At 43.6% G+C, this 18632-nt stretch overlaps 1 protein-coding gene across 4 annotated transcripts in view; it reads left to right on the top strand.

The window, feature by feature from the left end:
* Positions 1-18632, top strand: part of TEDC1 (tubulin epsilon and delta complex 1) — a 176383-nt gene that overhangs the window by 41865 nt on the left and 115886 nt on the right. For all 4 annotated transcript variants that reach the window (XM_029598835.1, XM_029598834.1, XM_029598831.1 and 1 more), the window contains one exon: positions 1086-1184. In XM_029598835.1, the coding sequence (XP_029454695.1) occupies positions 1086-1184 (99 nt within the window). The remainder of the gene's footprint in view (positions 1-1085; positions 1185-18632) is intronic.

Here is an 18632-nt window from a genome sequence, read left to right on the forward strand (position 1 = left end):
GTTGAGAGAGTTGCACTTATTTAGCCTAGAAAAAACTGAATGGAGACATAATAGTAGTATTTTGATATATAAAGGGGTTTATAAAGAAGATAGTATCCAGTCTTCTCTATTTTCACTGAGCAGAAAACATAAAGTATGGAGAAATAGCAACAAGGGACATGTAGGATAGACATTAGGCAGAATCTTTTATGAGGATAGTTAACCAACAGAGGATTTTTCATGGTAATTAATACAGTAATGACACAGTCAAAACCTGTGCTGACAAATTTCAGCAGCAAATAAACCAAGAAATGTTCAGGACGTAAAGTCAGTAGCGTGACTTGTGGACCGCTCTATACTTTTTCCTGGTTTCATCATTCTAGGCTGTACCCCAGTCTCCTTTTCTGCATCTGCTAGGAATTTTGATTCCCTTGTTGATCTCATTTTATCACTTCTAATGTATCCACCCTCTATTCCTTTGAGTTTCTTGTTGTACAACATCAGGAAAATATATCATTGATCTGTTGACGCCTGCAGTTTTCTTATTTAAGCTCTCTCCTTGGTTCCTTTAGTGCTCTGTTGGATAGTCTTTCTGATCATCTCTTTATCCCCTTCCAAACTCTGCTGCCCACCTTGTTTACCAGTCTCCTTGCTGTTCTCATACCACCCTTCTCCTTCATGTTCTTCATTGACCCCCCATCAGGTTTTGCTTCCAGTACAGAGTCCTACTGTTTATATTCAAATGTATTCATGGCTCACCTTATTTTTTCTGTCTTCTTTTAGCTCTAGATATATCTCTCATGCACTCCATGCCACTAACTCATACTAAACAAACTTATTCGGATGCTTGAGCTTTCTCTGTCAATGTTTTACTTTCTGTGGAATCAACTCCCATTGGACATTCAATATTACTTTTCCCTTTCATCTCTTAAATTTAAATGAAAAGCCTCTCTCCTTCATCTGGCTTTCTCATAAAACTGCCATTACTCATCAATCTTTGTACCATCTTTAACCATGTTTGTAACCTTTCTCTTGTAAGGGGCCTCGGATACAGGTGCCATATAAAAACCAAAATAATTTACTTTTTAAACTTTTGTGTATTCTAGATTCATTCATACACCAGAGGCTGTCACACAGACCAGAATATCAGCCATTTATCTGTGACAGAAACAGATTTACTAAGGCAGCCTGAAAACTGCAATAAGGTAATTTATTTACAGTGTACTTTCTTTTTTTGTTTCTGGATGCCCCCCAGCAATTATAATTCCAAAGGATTATACAAATTCTTGCTCATGTTCAAAAGAAATTGTTAATCTTGTTAAATTAGATTTTCCAATAAGAGATCCTAATACTGCAATTTAATTTAAGAGTTAATCTTTTTGTTAATCTCTTTAAAATAAAGGATGGCCAGTTTGTGAATTATGACACCCAAAATATAGGTATTGAGGAAGTGTTAACTGTAACCATTCTAATGTGAGATGCAAAATAAGTATCAAATGTAAAATTACAAATGTGTTCCAAGACTTTAGTTGGTCATTTTAGAACAATAGCTTGAATTCATTTTTGAGTTTTCATATCATTTGGCTTCCTGTCCTGTGTTTGACATCCCAAGAATGTGGTGTCAGTGAAGTTACAAATTTACTTTCAGGTGGATTTTCTTCACCTCTTATGTAGTGTCTTGATCATGGCTAATAATTTTATCACAAGTGTATGTATAAGGATACCTAAAAGTACAAATTATTGTTCCTTTTTCTCATGGCATTTTGCATCGACTTGGACACTAAAGAAATATAGAAGTGATGGCAACAGAAACGTTGTTATATTGTTTTGTTTTCTTTTAACATTGCGCTTTAAGCACTGTAAGCAGCCCTGGACTAGTCAAGGGAGGGGAGGGCTGCATATTATGGCAACTGCTCCTGCCTCACCGAGGGAGGGAGTGCATGAAAATTTACAGTAATTTATGCTTACTGTTATGAATATGATAAAAACCAGACTGACCTGTGGGTCCCGAGGACTGGGTGTGAGAATCGCTGAGATAGACAATGCAAAAGCTGATTATCAGGCCAATACAGAAAGAAACGCAGGAGAGCGGGCGAGCGCCCAGGCCAGTGTCCTGTGCGTGCGACACAGTAAATAAAAATATGCTAATTAGGGCCAGCGGTAAAAGGAGGCGCTAGGGACACTAGTGCGTCCCTAGCACCTCCTTTTTGACAGGAGCAGCGGCTGTCAGTGAGTTTGACAGCCGACGCTCAATTTTGCCTGCGTTGGTTCTCAAACCCTCTGACAGCCATGGGTTCGGAAACCGGACGCCGGCAAAATTGAGCGTCCGGTTTTCAACCTGCGAGCCGCGGGCTGATTTAAATTTTTTTTTTTTTTTAAATTTTTGATTATTTTTAACCTTTGGGACCTCCGACTTAATATCACCATGATATCGCCATGATATTAAGCCAGAGGGTATACAGAAAAGCAGTTTTTACTTTCCCGGTACCGAGAGAAATTAACACCTACCTTTGGGTAGGCGCTAATTTCTGAAAGTAAAATGTGCGGCTTGGCTGCATATGGGCATTCGAGCTTACATGTGCATATGGGCATTCGAGCGCACATGTGCATATGGGCATTCGAGCGTACATACTGGAATTTTAAATCTTGTCTGCAGTTGCGCATGTATGTGTGCTCTAATTTTAAGCAGTTACTCGAACAAATATATTTCACATATCTTCCTTAGGACTTTATTGGCTTTAACGTGTGCAAGTAAGCGGATTTTAAAACATTCTCATGTGAAGGACATTTCCAGTTTTACCAATTAATCCACCAGTTTGTCCATCTCAAGGTCATTCAGACCTCTGGTTCTTCAGTTTACCCTCTCCCAATTTAATCCGGACCCTTCTCCCAGTCGTTTTAGGCCTAAACAGAGATTTATGCAGACCTACACCCCAGGAGCAGTAAACACGTGCAGCTAACAGCCCACCATGCGCTGTGGCCACCGGATTTAAAATTCAGATTTACGTGTGTAGATTTTGGCTCCACCCCTGACATGTCCCAACTCCGACCCTTTTTTATATCCAAAAATTAATAGCTTTTAAAATACATGTTGCTCACACACAGCCTACATACTCGCATATATGGGCCTTTTAACATGAGCAACGCTTTTAAAATTTGCCCCTAAATGCAACATAAGAAATCAGTCTTGCTGTGGAGTTCTGTTTAATTGCAAACTGTTCAGAATTTTCTGTGGTAGCCCAGGAAGAATTGCAATACTTTATTATTTAAAACATTTTATATTTGCCACTTCCAGTTAATTTTTCAGGGTAGAGTACATAATGCACATTCATAAAAACATAAAATACTATAAAAACAACATACAGAAACTTAAAACAAAAACACTTGCATTATAACAATCCTTGCTTACCAATATAGTATTGACTGTATGCTTGTATAAAATACAAAGCCTATACCTTCTTTCTAAAATCTTTATTTTTCTTAGTGACCAATTTAAATTGAATCTCATTAAGAACTGCTTTTATAGAATGAAGCAGGCACAGTTTCAAACATGCTGTCCTTCTCAATTCTGCAATATGCTTATCTAAGTTGATATGTAAGTGAACGTTCAGGATTATTATCTTCAGTGCTAAGACAGAAATCAAGATTAGACAGTGACGATTTGCCAGTCCAAGAAACTTCTGTTTTGTCTGCATTCAAAGTTAATTTATTGTCATACCTCCAGTTTGAAACTGCAGATAAACACTTCTTTAGCTGTCCAAATGAGATTTGACATATTTGCTTTCAATATGCAATATATCTGTACCCCCAGATCCATAGCATTTGACAATACTCTGCAAAGGTTGCAAATATTAAATAAATCAGGGGACAAAATTACCCCATGGGACTCCAGACTAATAGCTACTGACAATGTTCATTCCAGTACACCAATTGGGTCTTACCAGACAGAAAACCAGCATGGAGGACATGAAGGCTATCTGTCAAGATTATATGGTCCATGGTGATGAAGACAGCTGAAAGATCTAACTGAACCAATACAGAATAATTCCCTGAATCTGCATGCATTCTAAAGTCATCTGTCAAAGATATCAATACAGTATCTGTGCTAAAATTAGCACAAAAGCTTGACTTGAACAGGTCTAACCCTTTCCTAATTTCCATGACAACATTAAGTTGCACTAAAATAGCCCTCAATAAATCTATGAGGAACTAAGATTAGAAGCTGGTCTGTAATTTCTAACACAACATCCAATGAAGGCTTCATCAATAATGGTTTAACCATAGCATGTTTCAGTGATTCTGGAAAAGAGAAGTTTTGCAGAGATGCATTTACAATGTTACAAAAAGTGTCTCCAAAGACCTCTTTACCATTTGTAATTATAATAGGAAGGATGTCACCAGAGTTTTATCTAAAAAAAAAAATAGTTAGGACTTGTTCCCTTGATACGTCTTGAAATTTCGAGACCCTGGCCTGAGTCTGATTTGGACTGCCCTTGCTCACCTATAGGGGAATTTTTAAACACCGGCGCACATGAATACCGGCAGATACACACGTGGTCGTGCGCACGCCGCGCGCATTTTCATAGCGGCCCAGCCACGCGCATATCTGCCGGTACGCATAGAAGTGCCAGGTTTGTGAAAAGGGCCGGGCATTGTTCTGGTGAAGTGCGTGTCAGCAGCCGGCCGGCGTGCGGTACCTACTCCTGCTCTGTCGAGTGGGTAAGTTCTGAAAGAAAAAAAAATAGGATAATTAGGGTGGGTTTAGGGGTCGGGGTGGAGAGGGGAAACAGGAGGAAGGTTAGTTAGGGGGATAGGGAAGTTTCCTTCCAGTCCGCTCCTTAATATTGCCTGCTAATCATTTGTTAGCATCCTCACATGTGAAGATAAAAATCAAAGATTTCTCAGGTTTTTTTTAAAGAAAGATTCTAAAATATTTAACTGTATATTTTTTTGCTGGAAACTCAATAAGGGGTAATTTTTAAAGCAATGCATCCATGTGCATGCGGTTTCCGGTGCACGCACATGGATGCGCCGATTTTATAACATGCGTGCGGTGAAGCACGCATGTTATAAAATCAGATATCTGCGCGCACTTGTACGCCCGATTTTGTATCAGCGTGCGCATGTGCGCGCGGGTACCCACTCACACGCTTGGGAGGGGAGGGGGTTTAACACACACGTGGTGACGCAATCGGGCCTTTGCCCAGTTCCCTCCTAGGCCGCTTCACCGCACACATGTTATAAAATCAGCGCATCCATGTGCACGCGCTGGAAACCGCATACACATGGATGCATGCATTGCTTTAAAAATTACCCCCTATTGAGTTCCCAGCAAAAGTACAGTTAAGTATTTTAGAATCTTTCTAAAAAAACCCCCCCTGAGAAATCTTTGATTCTTATCTTCACATGTGAGGATGCAAACAAATGATTAGCAGGCAATATTAAATTCCTCAGTGTTTTTCTACAACTGGCAAAATACTTTTAGAGCTATCCCAACTTTAGTCTGAAAAAGCAAATGTTAAGTATGTTTAATAGCATTTCTCTGTCATCTTCAGACTGCTATTTCTACCACTGCCTTTCAGTCTGTCATTTTTTTTTCACTTCCTAATCTCTTAAATCAGAAGTTTGCTCAGAATTTTTCATAACCATGGCCCCTGTTCTCTCGTGATGGTACAGCTGCAGGAAGAGCTGCAAAATCTACTTCCTCCTGCAAATTTTTCCTATCTCTGCTGATGGAAAGTTCCCCCTCCTGCCCCCCTATGCGGATCTGGTAGCAGTAAGAGAAGGAGAACAATGGCAGAATATTGGGCTGCCGCTTCCTCTCTTGCTGCTCAGGCCCCCCTGCAGCTTTCAACTTCATTGCTCTGTGATCAGCAGCATAATTGAAATCTGCAGTCAATCCCAGGTGACGGGAGGAGGAAGTAGCCCAATGTGCTGCCACTGATCAATATGGTGGGGGGCAGGTGAGGAGTACTTATGAAACAGATGTGTGGGCTGGGGGTTGAATATAAAAAATGAATAGAAGGTATGTTGAATAAAGGTAAGTGGTGGGATGGAATAGAGTGGAGCAGTGGGCTAAAAACCAGGGGAGCCAGGGTCCAAATCTCACACGTGCTTTTTGTGACATTGGGCAAGACAATACACCCACTATTGCTTTAGATCAGACCTGGGCAAGGGGCGGCCCGCGGGCCGAATCCGGCCCGCCTACTGTCTGTGACCGGCCCGCCCACTGCTGAGAGCAGACGGAGAATGAGGCACACTGCCTTCCCTTGCAGAGGCAAGCCTTGCCCAGCACCGGCCAATCGGGCAGCGTGCCTTCGCTCGAGTTTCTTTCCTACTTAAAAGAAAAGCAGGAAGCTTGTACCGTCACAGTTCCGCCTTTCGTGGTCCTTTATCTAATACCCGGTGAAAGCTGTGCAGGTTGTGGCTATGGTGGAGGGTTCAGCTGGGCAGCCTCTGCTTTTTCCTCTTTAGGAATCCTTTGCTTTAAGTTCCAGGAAGCTCGCCTGATTTAGCAGCACAGAGCTCAGCTGTAAAAAAAAAATGCCTTCGCTCGAGTCTTGCCCAGCACCGGCCAATCGAGGGAGCGGAGAATGAACTTTTTTTTACAGCGGGTTGCTTTTAATTGGGCTATTTTTTCTGCCAGTCACGTTTTTTTGGGCTTGTTGGGCGGGACATGTGCTCTGTTACAGTGATTGGCTGCTGCGATGAAGCCTGTCCATAGCAGGTGCACTCTATCCCTATAATTGCAGCAGTAAGCCAATCAGAGCAGGAGCTGCAAGCCTTGTTGATGCACACGTCAGGAGCATATTTTGTGGGCAGACCCAGCCAGCACTGCACAGCATCGCACGTGGGCGGAACGCGAAGGCCAGGAGCATGGAATTGGAGCGCAACAGCAAAGGAATCCAGAGTGTGCAGCTATAGCCAGGTATCAGGAGGGAAGGAATTAGTATGTTGGGAGGGGGAATGAGTATGTGGGGGCTAGAGATGTGCTTGGAGGGGGGGAATGAGAGTGTGGGGGAGCCAGAGATGTGCTGGGAGGGGGGAATGAGAGTGTGAGGGAGCCAGAGATGTACTTGGAGGGGGGAATGAGTGTGGAGGGGGCCAGTGATGTGCTGGGAGGGGGGAATGATAGTGTGGAGGGGGCCAGAGATGTGCTGGGAGGGGGGACTGAGAGTGTGGAGGGGGCCAGAGATGTGCTGGGAGGGGGGACTGAGAGTGTGGGGGAGCCAGAGATGTGCTGGGAGGGGGGACTGAGAGTGTGGGGGAGCCAGAGATGTGCTGGGAGGGGGGAATGAGAGTGTGGGGGAGCCAGAGATGTGCTGGGAGGGGGGAATGAGTGTGGGGGAGCCAGAGATGTGCTGGGAGGGGGGACTGAGAGTGTGGGGGAGCCAGAGATGTGCTGGGAGGGGGGACTGAGAGTGTGGGGGAGCCAGAGATGTGCTGGGAGGGGGGGCTGAGAGTGTGGGGGAGCCAGAGATGTGCTGGGAGGGGGGACTGAGAGGGTGGGGGAGCCAGAGATGTGCTGGGAGGGGGGACTGAGAGTGTGGGGGAGCCAGAGATGTGCTGGGAGGGGGGACTGAGAGTGTGGGGGAGCCAGAGATGTGCTGGGAGGGGGGATTGAGAGTGTGGGGGAGCCAGAGATGTGCTGGGAGGGGGGATTGAGAGTGTGGGGGAGCCAGAGATGTGCTGGGAGGGGGGATTGAGAGTGTGGGGGAGCCAGAGATGTGCTGGGAGGGGGGACTGAGAGTGTGGGGGAGCCAGAGATGTGCTGGGAGGGGGGACTGAGAGTGTGGGGGAGCCAGAGATGTGCTGGGAGGGGGGAATGAGAGTGTGGGGGAGCCAGAGATGTGCTGGGAGGGGGGACTGAGAGTGTGGGGGAGCCAGAGATGTGCTGGGAGGGGGGACTGAGAGTGTGGGGGAGCCAGAGATGTGCTGGGAGGGGGGACTGAGAGTGTGGGGGAGCCAGAGATGTGCTGGGAGGGGGGAATGAGAGTGTGGGGGAGCCAGAGATGTGCTGGGAGGGGGGAATGAGAGTGTGGGGGAGCCAGAGATGTGCTGGGAGGAGGGGAATGAGAATGTGGGGGAGCCAGAGATGTGCTGGGAGGGGGGGAATGAGTGTGGAGGGGGCCAGAGATGTGCTGGGGGGGGAATGATGTAATTAGGTCCTCCATATTTTCATTGAATATTTGTATTTAACTTACTGTTTGTTTATGAAGGGATAGTATATATACTATATACAGTATTGGGTAGAACTGAGTTAATTATATTAGTCCGGCCCTCTAAAACCATCCCAATTTCTCATGCGGCCCCATAGGAAAATTAATTGCCCACCCCTGCTTTAGATATAAACTTAGGGTATCATTTGCTAAGCCACAGTATTTTCACTACAGGGTACTGCAGTTTAGAAATTCCCTCCAGACAACCTCACGAAGCTGGCCCTGCAGCCTGGGGCAGCCATCTTTTTAAAGAGCCCTAATAACCTGAATAATGCCTCCCCCCTCCCCCGTACAGACAAAACCCCAGGGGTCTTTGAAGATCCCCTGTCCCACTGTCCCATGAGATGCTCAAAGTAAATAATAAAAGATTTTAAGTGAATGAAGGCCCCGAGTGAAAGCTCTTCCTCACTCCCTTTTTATAATAACCTCCCCATAACAAACCCCCCAACAATCGCATCCTAGACCACCCCTCCATCTCCTCTCTGGTCCTTACCGTAACATCCTTGGTGGCCTAGTAAGGACCTGGAGCTTCCCCTATGGCTCTTGGCCCAGTACCACCATTTTTCAACATGGTGCTGGCCGGCCAAGGTCCTATGATGTGATCATATAGTGATATGATCAGTACACAATATTTCAATTTAATTAATCACTTTGTGGAAACACACGACGTCTGTTATTTCTAAAAGTTATCACTATTTAGTGTGTAAAAAAGAAAAAAATCCTGTACCATGGTTCATCCAAGAAACCACTTCCATCAAATCCTCCAGCACAATAAACTCCAATACCGAAGCTGAGATCTGTTAAACAACAGCAGTAAGTTTGGCACCCCACACTCTGGAGGGGTGCCACTCCAATGGCTAATTCATTACTCTTCCCAAACATAAGCAGCGTAATCTTCACTCCTTCCACTGTCATGGCCCGCTCCGCTGAGGCCGAATAGGAGGTACTGTGCCTGGGCAGGACATGTCTTGGAGCATACATTGCATTGGAGAGGCCATACAGTCTGGAGCCAATGTCTTCTGCCTTAAGAAGTCTCCATTCCCCGCAGATTGGGCTTTTGAGTGTAGGCCACCACCAAGACATAACAAGGTGGGAGCTGGAAACCGGAAACTGAGCAGGACCCAGAAGCGAGGCCGAAAACCAGGGACAGCGCAGGAGACAAGATGCAGTAAGAACCAGGGACATGCAGAAAAAGGCCAGGCAACAGCAGAATCACAGAATGAACTCTGAGAACTGTTGGACTAGCAAATGTGTGTCAGGCTAGGGATTCTTATATCCAGTCCTCAACTGGGACACACCAAATGCTGGGCCAATAGGGAGCCTCCCGTGGTGGGTCTCCATAATGTTGTTTTAGCTTCATAATTTCTACAGGATTCTTGCTAAGCCAGAGTCCATGTGGCTTCACTTTAATATCCCCTGGCTTTTGAATACTTGGGGCCACAGGTTCAATCCCCACTGTTTCCAACATCTACCTGCTGGAAAACAGCTTTCCATATCTGCAGTGAATCTCTAAAAAGAAAAGCCACATGCCCAACCTCTCTTTCCTGTCCTAACTTGATGTGAAAAGGAATAAACTGGTGGGCATGCATGGGCCACAAACATACCTTTCCCCTCTCCAAACCAAGCTTCAGCCAGACAGCAAACATCAATACTTTAATTTTTCAAAATGTCAAAAATATGAATAACTGAACAGGTATTCAATAAAAGTGTCATTAAATTTGAAACAGTGTTTCTAAGAAATTACAAACTTTCCTTATATGGATACATTATTTAAATTGTAATCTCCAAACTTGGGGGAAGCTATCCTCCTCCTTTCAGGAATAATATATATGATTGTCTAGGTCACATTCCAGAAACTCACCCCTTCTATAAACAGTATTGGAATAAAGGTACTTAAATTTTCACAACAACCATATGTTCACTCCAAAGGCATATTCTTCAAATAGTCCATGTGCCGTAAACCCCTATGTGCAACCTTTTTGTCTCCATAAGCTACCCGTTTTTCCCCTTTTATTTTCCTTTGCCCTCTCCAGTTGAAATCTGGTAAAATACTGTATTACAGAAACCTATTTACAGTTTTTAAAATATCAATATTAATAAAGTGTCAAATATAAAAACTTAGGGGTAGATTTTCAAAGCAGCACATGGACGTGCTAATTTTATAACACGCACGCTCATGTTATAAAACCAGATAGCTTCCATACCCCCTACCTACACTTCCTGCATCTTCCTGTCTCTTCCCCACGCCATAAACCTAATCTACCTTTCCCTAAATTTTTTATTTTATTACTTACTGCTCCTCCAGAGTAGAAGCAAGTTATGTGTGCTGGCCGGCTGCCGGCGTGCGCTTCCCCGGAACAGCGGCTAATGACCGCTCTCCTGGCCAGCCCAGACCACGCCCCCCCCCCCCCCACACACACACACACTCCATTTAAGCATGGTTCACTGAGGGTTTTTTTTCTCTAACAAATTGTAATTTGGCCACTCAGTTTTTCTCCTTTCTTTTTGAATTTATTTCCACAAGTTTATTCTTGACAACAGTTAATATAAATCTTGAACTACTTTCCTTGCAATACCTCACCAAAACAGCAGCAGTAGGTCAGCTTTATTATTAGGATCTGCCTTCTCCTTTCCAGGACCTCCCTTTACTCTCCTCTGAGCCTCAACTATATTCCTGCTCAGGGGAGCTGCCCTGCATCCAGAATGTCTTGTCTTAAGGTGTACTGGGACCAGACAGCTGGGCTCTGTCCTTTAAGGTGTACAGAGTGTTTCTCTGGTGCACTTTGTCCCATGCCCTCCCCCTCAGTTCAGTCTTGTCAAATTGAGCATCTGCTGCTACTAGGGCGATGTCCCTAGTTAGGAAACTCTCACTCTTATTCTCTTTTCCTGCCCTACTTTTGGACTTTCTCTTTCCTTTTTTTTACCTAGGTTCGGAACCCCTAGCTTATGGGTTGTCTTTTGTTCTAACCTATGTGCTTCCATTCTGTGGGGTTTGTTCAACTATTCTTACCATAGAGAAACCAATTTTGGGTGGTTCACCTTTTCTCGATGTACCTTTTTCCTTCCCTTTTTGGGGTCCCTGTTAAGGGTTCCCAGTGTATTCCTGGGTTCTCTTTGACCCATGCCAACTTAACTTCTTGCACTTTTGTGAAACTAGCATACCCAGCTTTCCCCCAGGTATATCTCCCTTGAGTTTTGTGTGTCTTGGAACTTTTCCCAACCCCCTCTGTGCTTCCCCAAGGGAAGACCTCTAGCCAAGACTCCTTTTCAGCCTAGGTTACTCCCAGAGTCTCACTCTTAACAACATCCAGTTTATTAGTTTTATCCTATAGTTTGGCCTCTGTGAGATTCTGCCCCTTTGAGTGTATAACCAGTGGCAGTTTCTTGGTAGCACTGGTGTCTTCTCCTTCCTCACCAATAAGAGAGAAATCCTCCTTGATTTGTCACTTGCTCCTCTGGGAGTGGTTCAGTCAGAATGGGGAACTGCTGCTGCTCTCCACAAACATGGCTCACTGTTTCTGAAGGTTCATGATCTCTGCAGCCTTGATTAATTACAATTCGGGAAGTTATGGGAATGCTTGACCGAATTACAATTCGGTCAAGCATTCCCATAACTTCTTGAGTCACCCATAACATCCACAAACTGTCACAGACTATTGCCTCCACAGACTGTCACAGACTATAGCCTCCACAGACTGTCACAGACTATCGCTATCCATGACCTAAGTTTATGGTTACTTAGCTACAGTAACTTCTTCCCCCCTTCCTCCCTCCATTAGTTAATTTCCCTCCTATTTTCACTTGTTACCCTTTAACTCCAATTCGTTGTAACTGCACACATTGTTCTTTTTCCTAGTTATGTTCTCCAAGCTGTTCATCTCCTTGTTCATTGTAAGACACTTGTCATTATTTTCTACTTGTAATGTAAACCGGAATGATAAGTAACCCTGTCACTTGAACTTCGGTATAAAAAAGTTATAAATAAGTAAAATAAATAATTTGCTCCCTCCTTCTTAGGGTTTATTCACTCCCACCTTCAACTGGTGCCGGTGTTGGAGTTTTGTCCATCTCCACTGGAAACATATAAGTGTCAAGACCAGAATTAGGAACGCTTCCAGATTCCTCACCATACGGTATCACCATGTTGAGTCCCGTCTCTTCTTTTCTCTCTCTAGGACATGCTTTACTGAAGTAGCCTCTTTCACTGTACACTGCTGCTATCATGCCATGATTGTGTATGCTTCCCACAACCTGCAGGGCTTCTGCACTGCTTTCCACTGGAGTTGACCTCTCTGGCTTCTACAGCTGGGGTGACCTCTCTGATTTCATTATTTTCTTAGTCCTCTACTTTCTCAGTGGTTTCCAACTGCTCCAGTACTTGTGGTATTGGTTTTCACTGATTCTGCATTAGCACTTGTAGCTGTTGCTGCCCTTCTCTCAGGGTCTGGCTCAGTCTTTGCATCTGCTGCTGCCAGGCCTGCTGTTGGGCCCTAATGAGCTGTTCAGCTGCCACTACTGCGGTAGTTGCTTCTCTACAAGTTTTTGGCATCAAGCTTCCATGTCCTTTCTGGACCCTGGCAGAGGTTTTCTTGGCAACTCTGTCTTTATTCACATGCACAAATTTTTCCTTTTCCTCAAGGAAGCACTCAGCACAGAGGTTTTTCTTAAAGGCCCTGCCCTATTGAGGAATGCACACTGGCAAAGCTTTTTCCCCTTTTTCTTAGAAAGAAGAAAACCAAAAAAATTCCTTCCTTTGTCCAGCTCTGATTCAATGCCCAGATAGAACTAACTTCCTTGGCCTGTCACTGGTTTAAACTTTCAAGTTGCCCTTGAGGCCAGGTCCCTAGGAAATTCTCTTATTTTTGTGTATGTTTTCCTTCAGTGTGCATCCCTTGTACAAATTATGCTCTATACAACCATTTTAGAGCAACAGCTTTTCAAATAGTGGAGAAAAAAGTTTTGGGAGGCTTGGGCTTCTGCCTCATATGTGGCATTACATAAGCAGTCTGTGGCTTTTCTAGTGGAGATATTCAAGCTGGACTCTAGCTTCTCTGGCACAAGTTTGTTCTTCACAATAATTAACATAAATGCAAACTGCTTACCTTGTCAATATCAAAACAGCATCAGTAGGTCAGCTTTATTATTAGAAGCTGCCTTCTCCTTCCCAGGGCCTCCTTTTGCTCTCCTTTGAGCCTCAGCTATATTCCTGCTTAGAGGATCTGCCCTGTACCCTGAATGCCTTGTCTTAAGGTGGACCAGGACCTGGCTCGGTCCTATAAGGTGTACAGAGTGTTTCTCTAGTGCACTCTGTTACGTGGTTAAAAGCAGAGCTGTAGCATGCCTGTGGCTAATATGGACCAACAAAGCAGGAGGGTAGGCTATCTAAGAAAGCCGTAAGGGCAGCAAAGTGGATTAGATGCCAAAGAATGTCCGATTAGAAATTTTTATTAATGGAGACGTATTCTTTGTAAGGTGAGCCCAACAAAGAATACGTCTCCATTAATAAAAATTTCTAATCGGACATTTTATGGCTAATATGGCCACGGCCATAGTTGCCGCTACCAAGAGGTGCCATAGCGCTACCATGTTCCAACGAGAGCAATGTGGCCGGTGGGTCCTCAACAAGAGAAAAAGCAGTGTGGCCTTGTTACAATCAACAGCGTGGTCGATACGGCTCCATCAAAATTGGCAGCATGGTTGGTGTGGCCCTGCTGGCAACACTGCTGATTCTGGTGGGGTTGCACTGCTTTTCCACTTAATAAGGTTGCCCTTACCACACTGTAAATTTCAGTGTGGCTGTGCTGCTTCGGATGAGAAGAAGAAGCGTGCATGCTGCCCTGTCGGAAGTAGTCCAATGCTAGAGCTGGTTTGGCCCCGTGACCGGAAGTTGTTTCCTTGGCCATGGGGGCTGAAGAAGACTGCTGCTGCCTGCTATGTCACCTTTGAGATGTTAACTAAAGAGGATTCCAGGCACAAAATGCTGAAGATCCTCCAGTTTGTGCAGCCTCCTAAGGAGGTCGTGGTGATCCCAGTGCACAACATCCTTATGGAGTAGCTGTTGAGGATCTGGAAATAACCCCCCCCCCCCACATTGCCTCTCATGAACAAGAAGTTGGATATGGTTTATCTCGTCCAGAAGGCTGCTGTATTTGACAAGCGCCAACCACCCCACCAAACAGTGGTGGTCGGATCTGCTCTTGAGAACCAAGCATTCTTGGTCCCATTTTTTGGCACCCCCGGGGAAGAATCATAGAGCAATCTTCGAGTCTCACAAGGTCCTCCTGCAATTCATCACAATCCACTTGAGATTTAACTACTCTGTATAATTTTGTGTCATCCACAAATTTGATCACTTCACTCATTGTACCCCTTTCCAGATCATTTATAAATATATTATAAAGCACCGGTCCAAGTACAGATCCCTGAGGTACTCCGCTGTTTACCTTTTTCCAGTGTGAAAACAGACCATTTAATCCTACTCTCTGTTTCCTGTCTTTTAACCAACTTGAAATCCACAAAAGAACATCGCCTCCTATCCCATGACTTTTAAATTTTCTTAGAAGCCTCTCATGCAGGACTTTGTCGAATGCCTTCTGGAAATTCAAATATACAACATCTACCAGTTCATCTTTGTCCACATGTTTGTTCACCCCTTCAAAAAAGTGTAGAAGATTTGTGAGACAAGACTTTCCTTGGGAAATCCATGATGGCTGTGTCCCATCAAACCATGCCATAATCAAGCCAATCATTAAGAAAAAGAACCTTGACCCCCTAAAGCTGAGCAACTATAGACCAGTCTCCAACTTACCCCTAATAGCCAAACTAATTGAAAAAAAAGTTCAAAAACAACTATCAAACCACTTAGAAAGTAATAACATATTATATCCTGCTTATTATATCCTGATTTCCGTAAACACTACAGTACTGAGACATTATTACTAGCTTTATCAGACAATATCTTAAGAGGCTTTGATACAGGAACAAATTACATTCTGATTCTATTGGATCTCTCGGCAGCATTTGACACTGTAAATCACAAAATACTAATCAATAGACTAAAAGAAATAGGACTCAATAACAAAACAATAAACTGGTTTGAGTCATACTTAAGCAACAGATTTTATTTATTTATTTATTTGTTTAACTCTTTTATATACCGACATTCTTGAAGAAAATATCAAATCACATCGGTTTACAGTAAACTGGTGTGTTTTTACAATAACGATAACTAGAAAAGAGAAATTACAAAAAAGCAAGGTGTTGTATCAACTTGGGGAACTGAGAGGATAGAGAGCAGAGATTTAAAACAAATTATAAGTGAAAGAGAAGTACTGTATGTGACAAAGGTCACAAGTAGCAGCCTCTGTAACATAATGCTAGCATATGCATTATTATTATGCATATGCTAGCATAAGCATTCCCGGAGAGCTAAGAACAGGACGAATGACATTATCAGCATAGTCGTTGTCCCCCAGCCTTTCTGTACATATGCCCCTTAAGATTTTGTCAGTATTAGTACTTTAATTCATGTATGTACACTCTAAGCTCCACTAAGATCCTCGTCATGCCGTTGTAAATTGTTAACTGTTAAAGGTTACGGTTTAATTGTTAATTTGTAAATTGTTAAATGTTTCAATGTAAAACGCCATCGAGGCGACAGTTTCTTTCTTGTAAACCGGTGTGATATGTATACTTTACAGGAACATCGGTATATAAAAGTTAAAAATAAATAAATAAATATCTACATAAATAAATAAATATATACATTGAGATTTATATATACAAGTGAGAATGAGGCCAAGATCAGATAGGGGGGTGTGAATAGGTAGGTGACGAGAAACACAGCTGAGGGAAAGAGTGAAAGTAAGAAGAGAGGGTGAGAATAACCAATTTAAATTACTAAGGGCACAAAAGTGCAGAGTGGAAGTAATAACAGGATTAACTGAATACAAGTATGTACAACGACAAGGTGAATTCTACTAGGCAGGTGGGAGGTGGCTGACGAGGGGAGACTAGAGAACCAGGGAAGGTCAAGGAGGAGCACTGTCTAGGTTTGATTAGTATCCAAGTTTGATTAGTATCCAAGATTTTTCCAAGTACAAATCAAAAACACACTATCAGACAAAGATAAACTACAAACAGGAGTCCCACAGGGTTCAGCCCTGTCCGCAACACTCTTTAACATTTATCTCCTCTCAGTATGTCACCTACTCGCTGGACTTGGAATAATACACTCCATATACACGGATGACATAAAACTACTGTTACCCGTCGTAAACACAATCGAAAAAACAATGAAACTGGCTAATATGTAACTTGAAATAATCAAACAACTCCTAAACCAAATGGAATTGGTAATAAACATTGATAAAACTGAATTCTTACACCTAGAACGAAAAAATATACACCCTACACAACCTACAATCACAATGAAAAATAATCAAATTGTAGAGTTAGCAATAAAAGTACGAAATCTAGGGGTAATAATTGACCCTGAGCTTAACATGAAACAACACATTTCACAGAAATTAAAAGAAAGTTACGCCAAACTAATGGTCCTTAGACTGAAACCCCTGCTAACAGAGACAGAAACTTCAGAACTGGTAAACCTCTGGAAACAATGTCCGTATCAACTCGAGAATACAGCCCGGATTAGAGCAGGCTGCTCATTTTCTAATGTGAAAAAGCATAAGAACTTTCCCAGTGAAGAAACTCGAATCAAATTTATATCGAGGTCAATCCACGGCACACTAGCCGAATCAGCTTAAAATTTACAAGCTAGAAAATAACGGCTGTGCTATTAATGGTAACATAAAACCGCAAGGGAAGCTCATTCCAATATAACATGTCAAGTCTTACTGAACATTTAGAAAATCATGTCAAATAAGATATATACAAGTCAAAAATCTTTTTAAAGAAAAAACAAAAAAAGAGACAATAGGAAACCTATGATCGAACTCACTGGTTTTTCAAAAACCATTGTAAAAAATAACAAGGTTTACCAGTTCTGAGGTTTCTGTCTCTATATAAAAAATATTGTTCAAATTTTGACCATAGTAGAATAAAGATTGGTTTTTAATAGAATTTGTCCGTACCACTTGCCATTATATACAGCTAATCATACTGGGGTAGATTTTAAAAGAAGCGCGATCAGCCTACTTTTGCTTGCGCATCAGACTCAAGCAAAAGTACGCTGGATTTTAGTAGATACGCGCGGAGGCGCGCGTATCCACTAAAATCCTGGATCGGCGCGCGCAAGGCTATCGATTTTGTATAGCCTGCGCGCGCCGAGCCGCGCTGCCTCCCCCCGTTCCCTCCAAGGCCGCTCCGAAATCGGAGCGGCCTCGGAGGGAACTTTCCTTTGCCCTCCCCTCACCTTACCCTCCCTTCCCCTACCTAACCCACCCACCCGGCCCTGTCTACACCCCCCCCTTACCTTTGTCGGGGGATTTACGCCTCCCGGAGGGAGACGTAAATCCCCGCGCGCCAGCGGGCCTGCTGCGCGCCGGGCCGCGACCTGGGGGCGGGTACGGAGGGCGCGGCCACGCCCCCGGGCCGTAGCCACGCCCCGTACCCGCCCCCAAAACGCTGCCGACACGCCCCCGCAACGCCGCGCGCTCCGGCCCCGCCCCCCGACACGCCCCCCTCCGAGAACCCCGGGACGTACGCGAGTCCCGGGGCTCTGCGCGCGCCCTGCTCGCGCAGAGCCCCTGCTCGCGCAGAGCCCTGCTCGCGTAAATCCGCCCGGTTTTGGGCGGATTTACGCGAGCAGGGCTCTGAAAATCCGCCCCACTATGTTGGCACATGAATAATTTGTAATCTATACCAATTATAGTTTTTTTTCTTATTGTGCCTTTCTGTAAACCGTTGTGATGGTGAATTAACTTAACGACGGTATAGAAGAGTTTTAAAATAATAAATAAATAAAAATAAATGTTTTGTGATTTTCTTCTTTATAAAGTTTCCACCTTGCCTAGTATCCAATATTAAAGGAAAAGAATTAAGATCATTAACAAAAATCGTAGCTTGAGGAGAGTCATAAGGAACCCCAATAGCTAATATAAAGCATTCACCAATGCCAAACCAGCAGAGAGTTAGAAACATATAGGGCCATTCAAACCTATCAAAAGCTTTTTGGCATCAAAAGAGAGGGCAAAAATAGCATTAGAAAATTTTTTAGTAACATGAGAAACAGTGTGTAATCTGGCATTATGCAAGATGATACGGCCTTTTAAAAAGCCAATTTTGTCTACGTGAAATAGCCTCCCAATCACTGAACCTAAACAATAAGTTAAAATTTTGATAAATATTCTATAATCGGTATTTAAGAGAGAATTGGGTCTATAATTGGAAGAACATAAGAACATGCCATACTGGGTCAGACCATCAAGCCCAGCATCCTGTTTCCAACAGTGGTCAATCCAGGCCATAAGA

Source organism: Rhinatrema bivittatum, chromosome 4 (genome assembly GCF_901001135.1).
Source record: "Rhinatrema bivittatum chromosome 4, aRhiBiv1.1, whole genome shotgun sequence".
NCBI lineage: Eukaryota > Metazoa > Chordata > Amphibia > Gymnophiona > Rhinatrematidae > Rhinatrema > Rhinatrema bivittatum.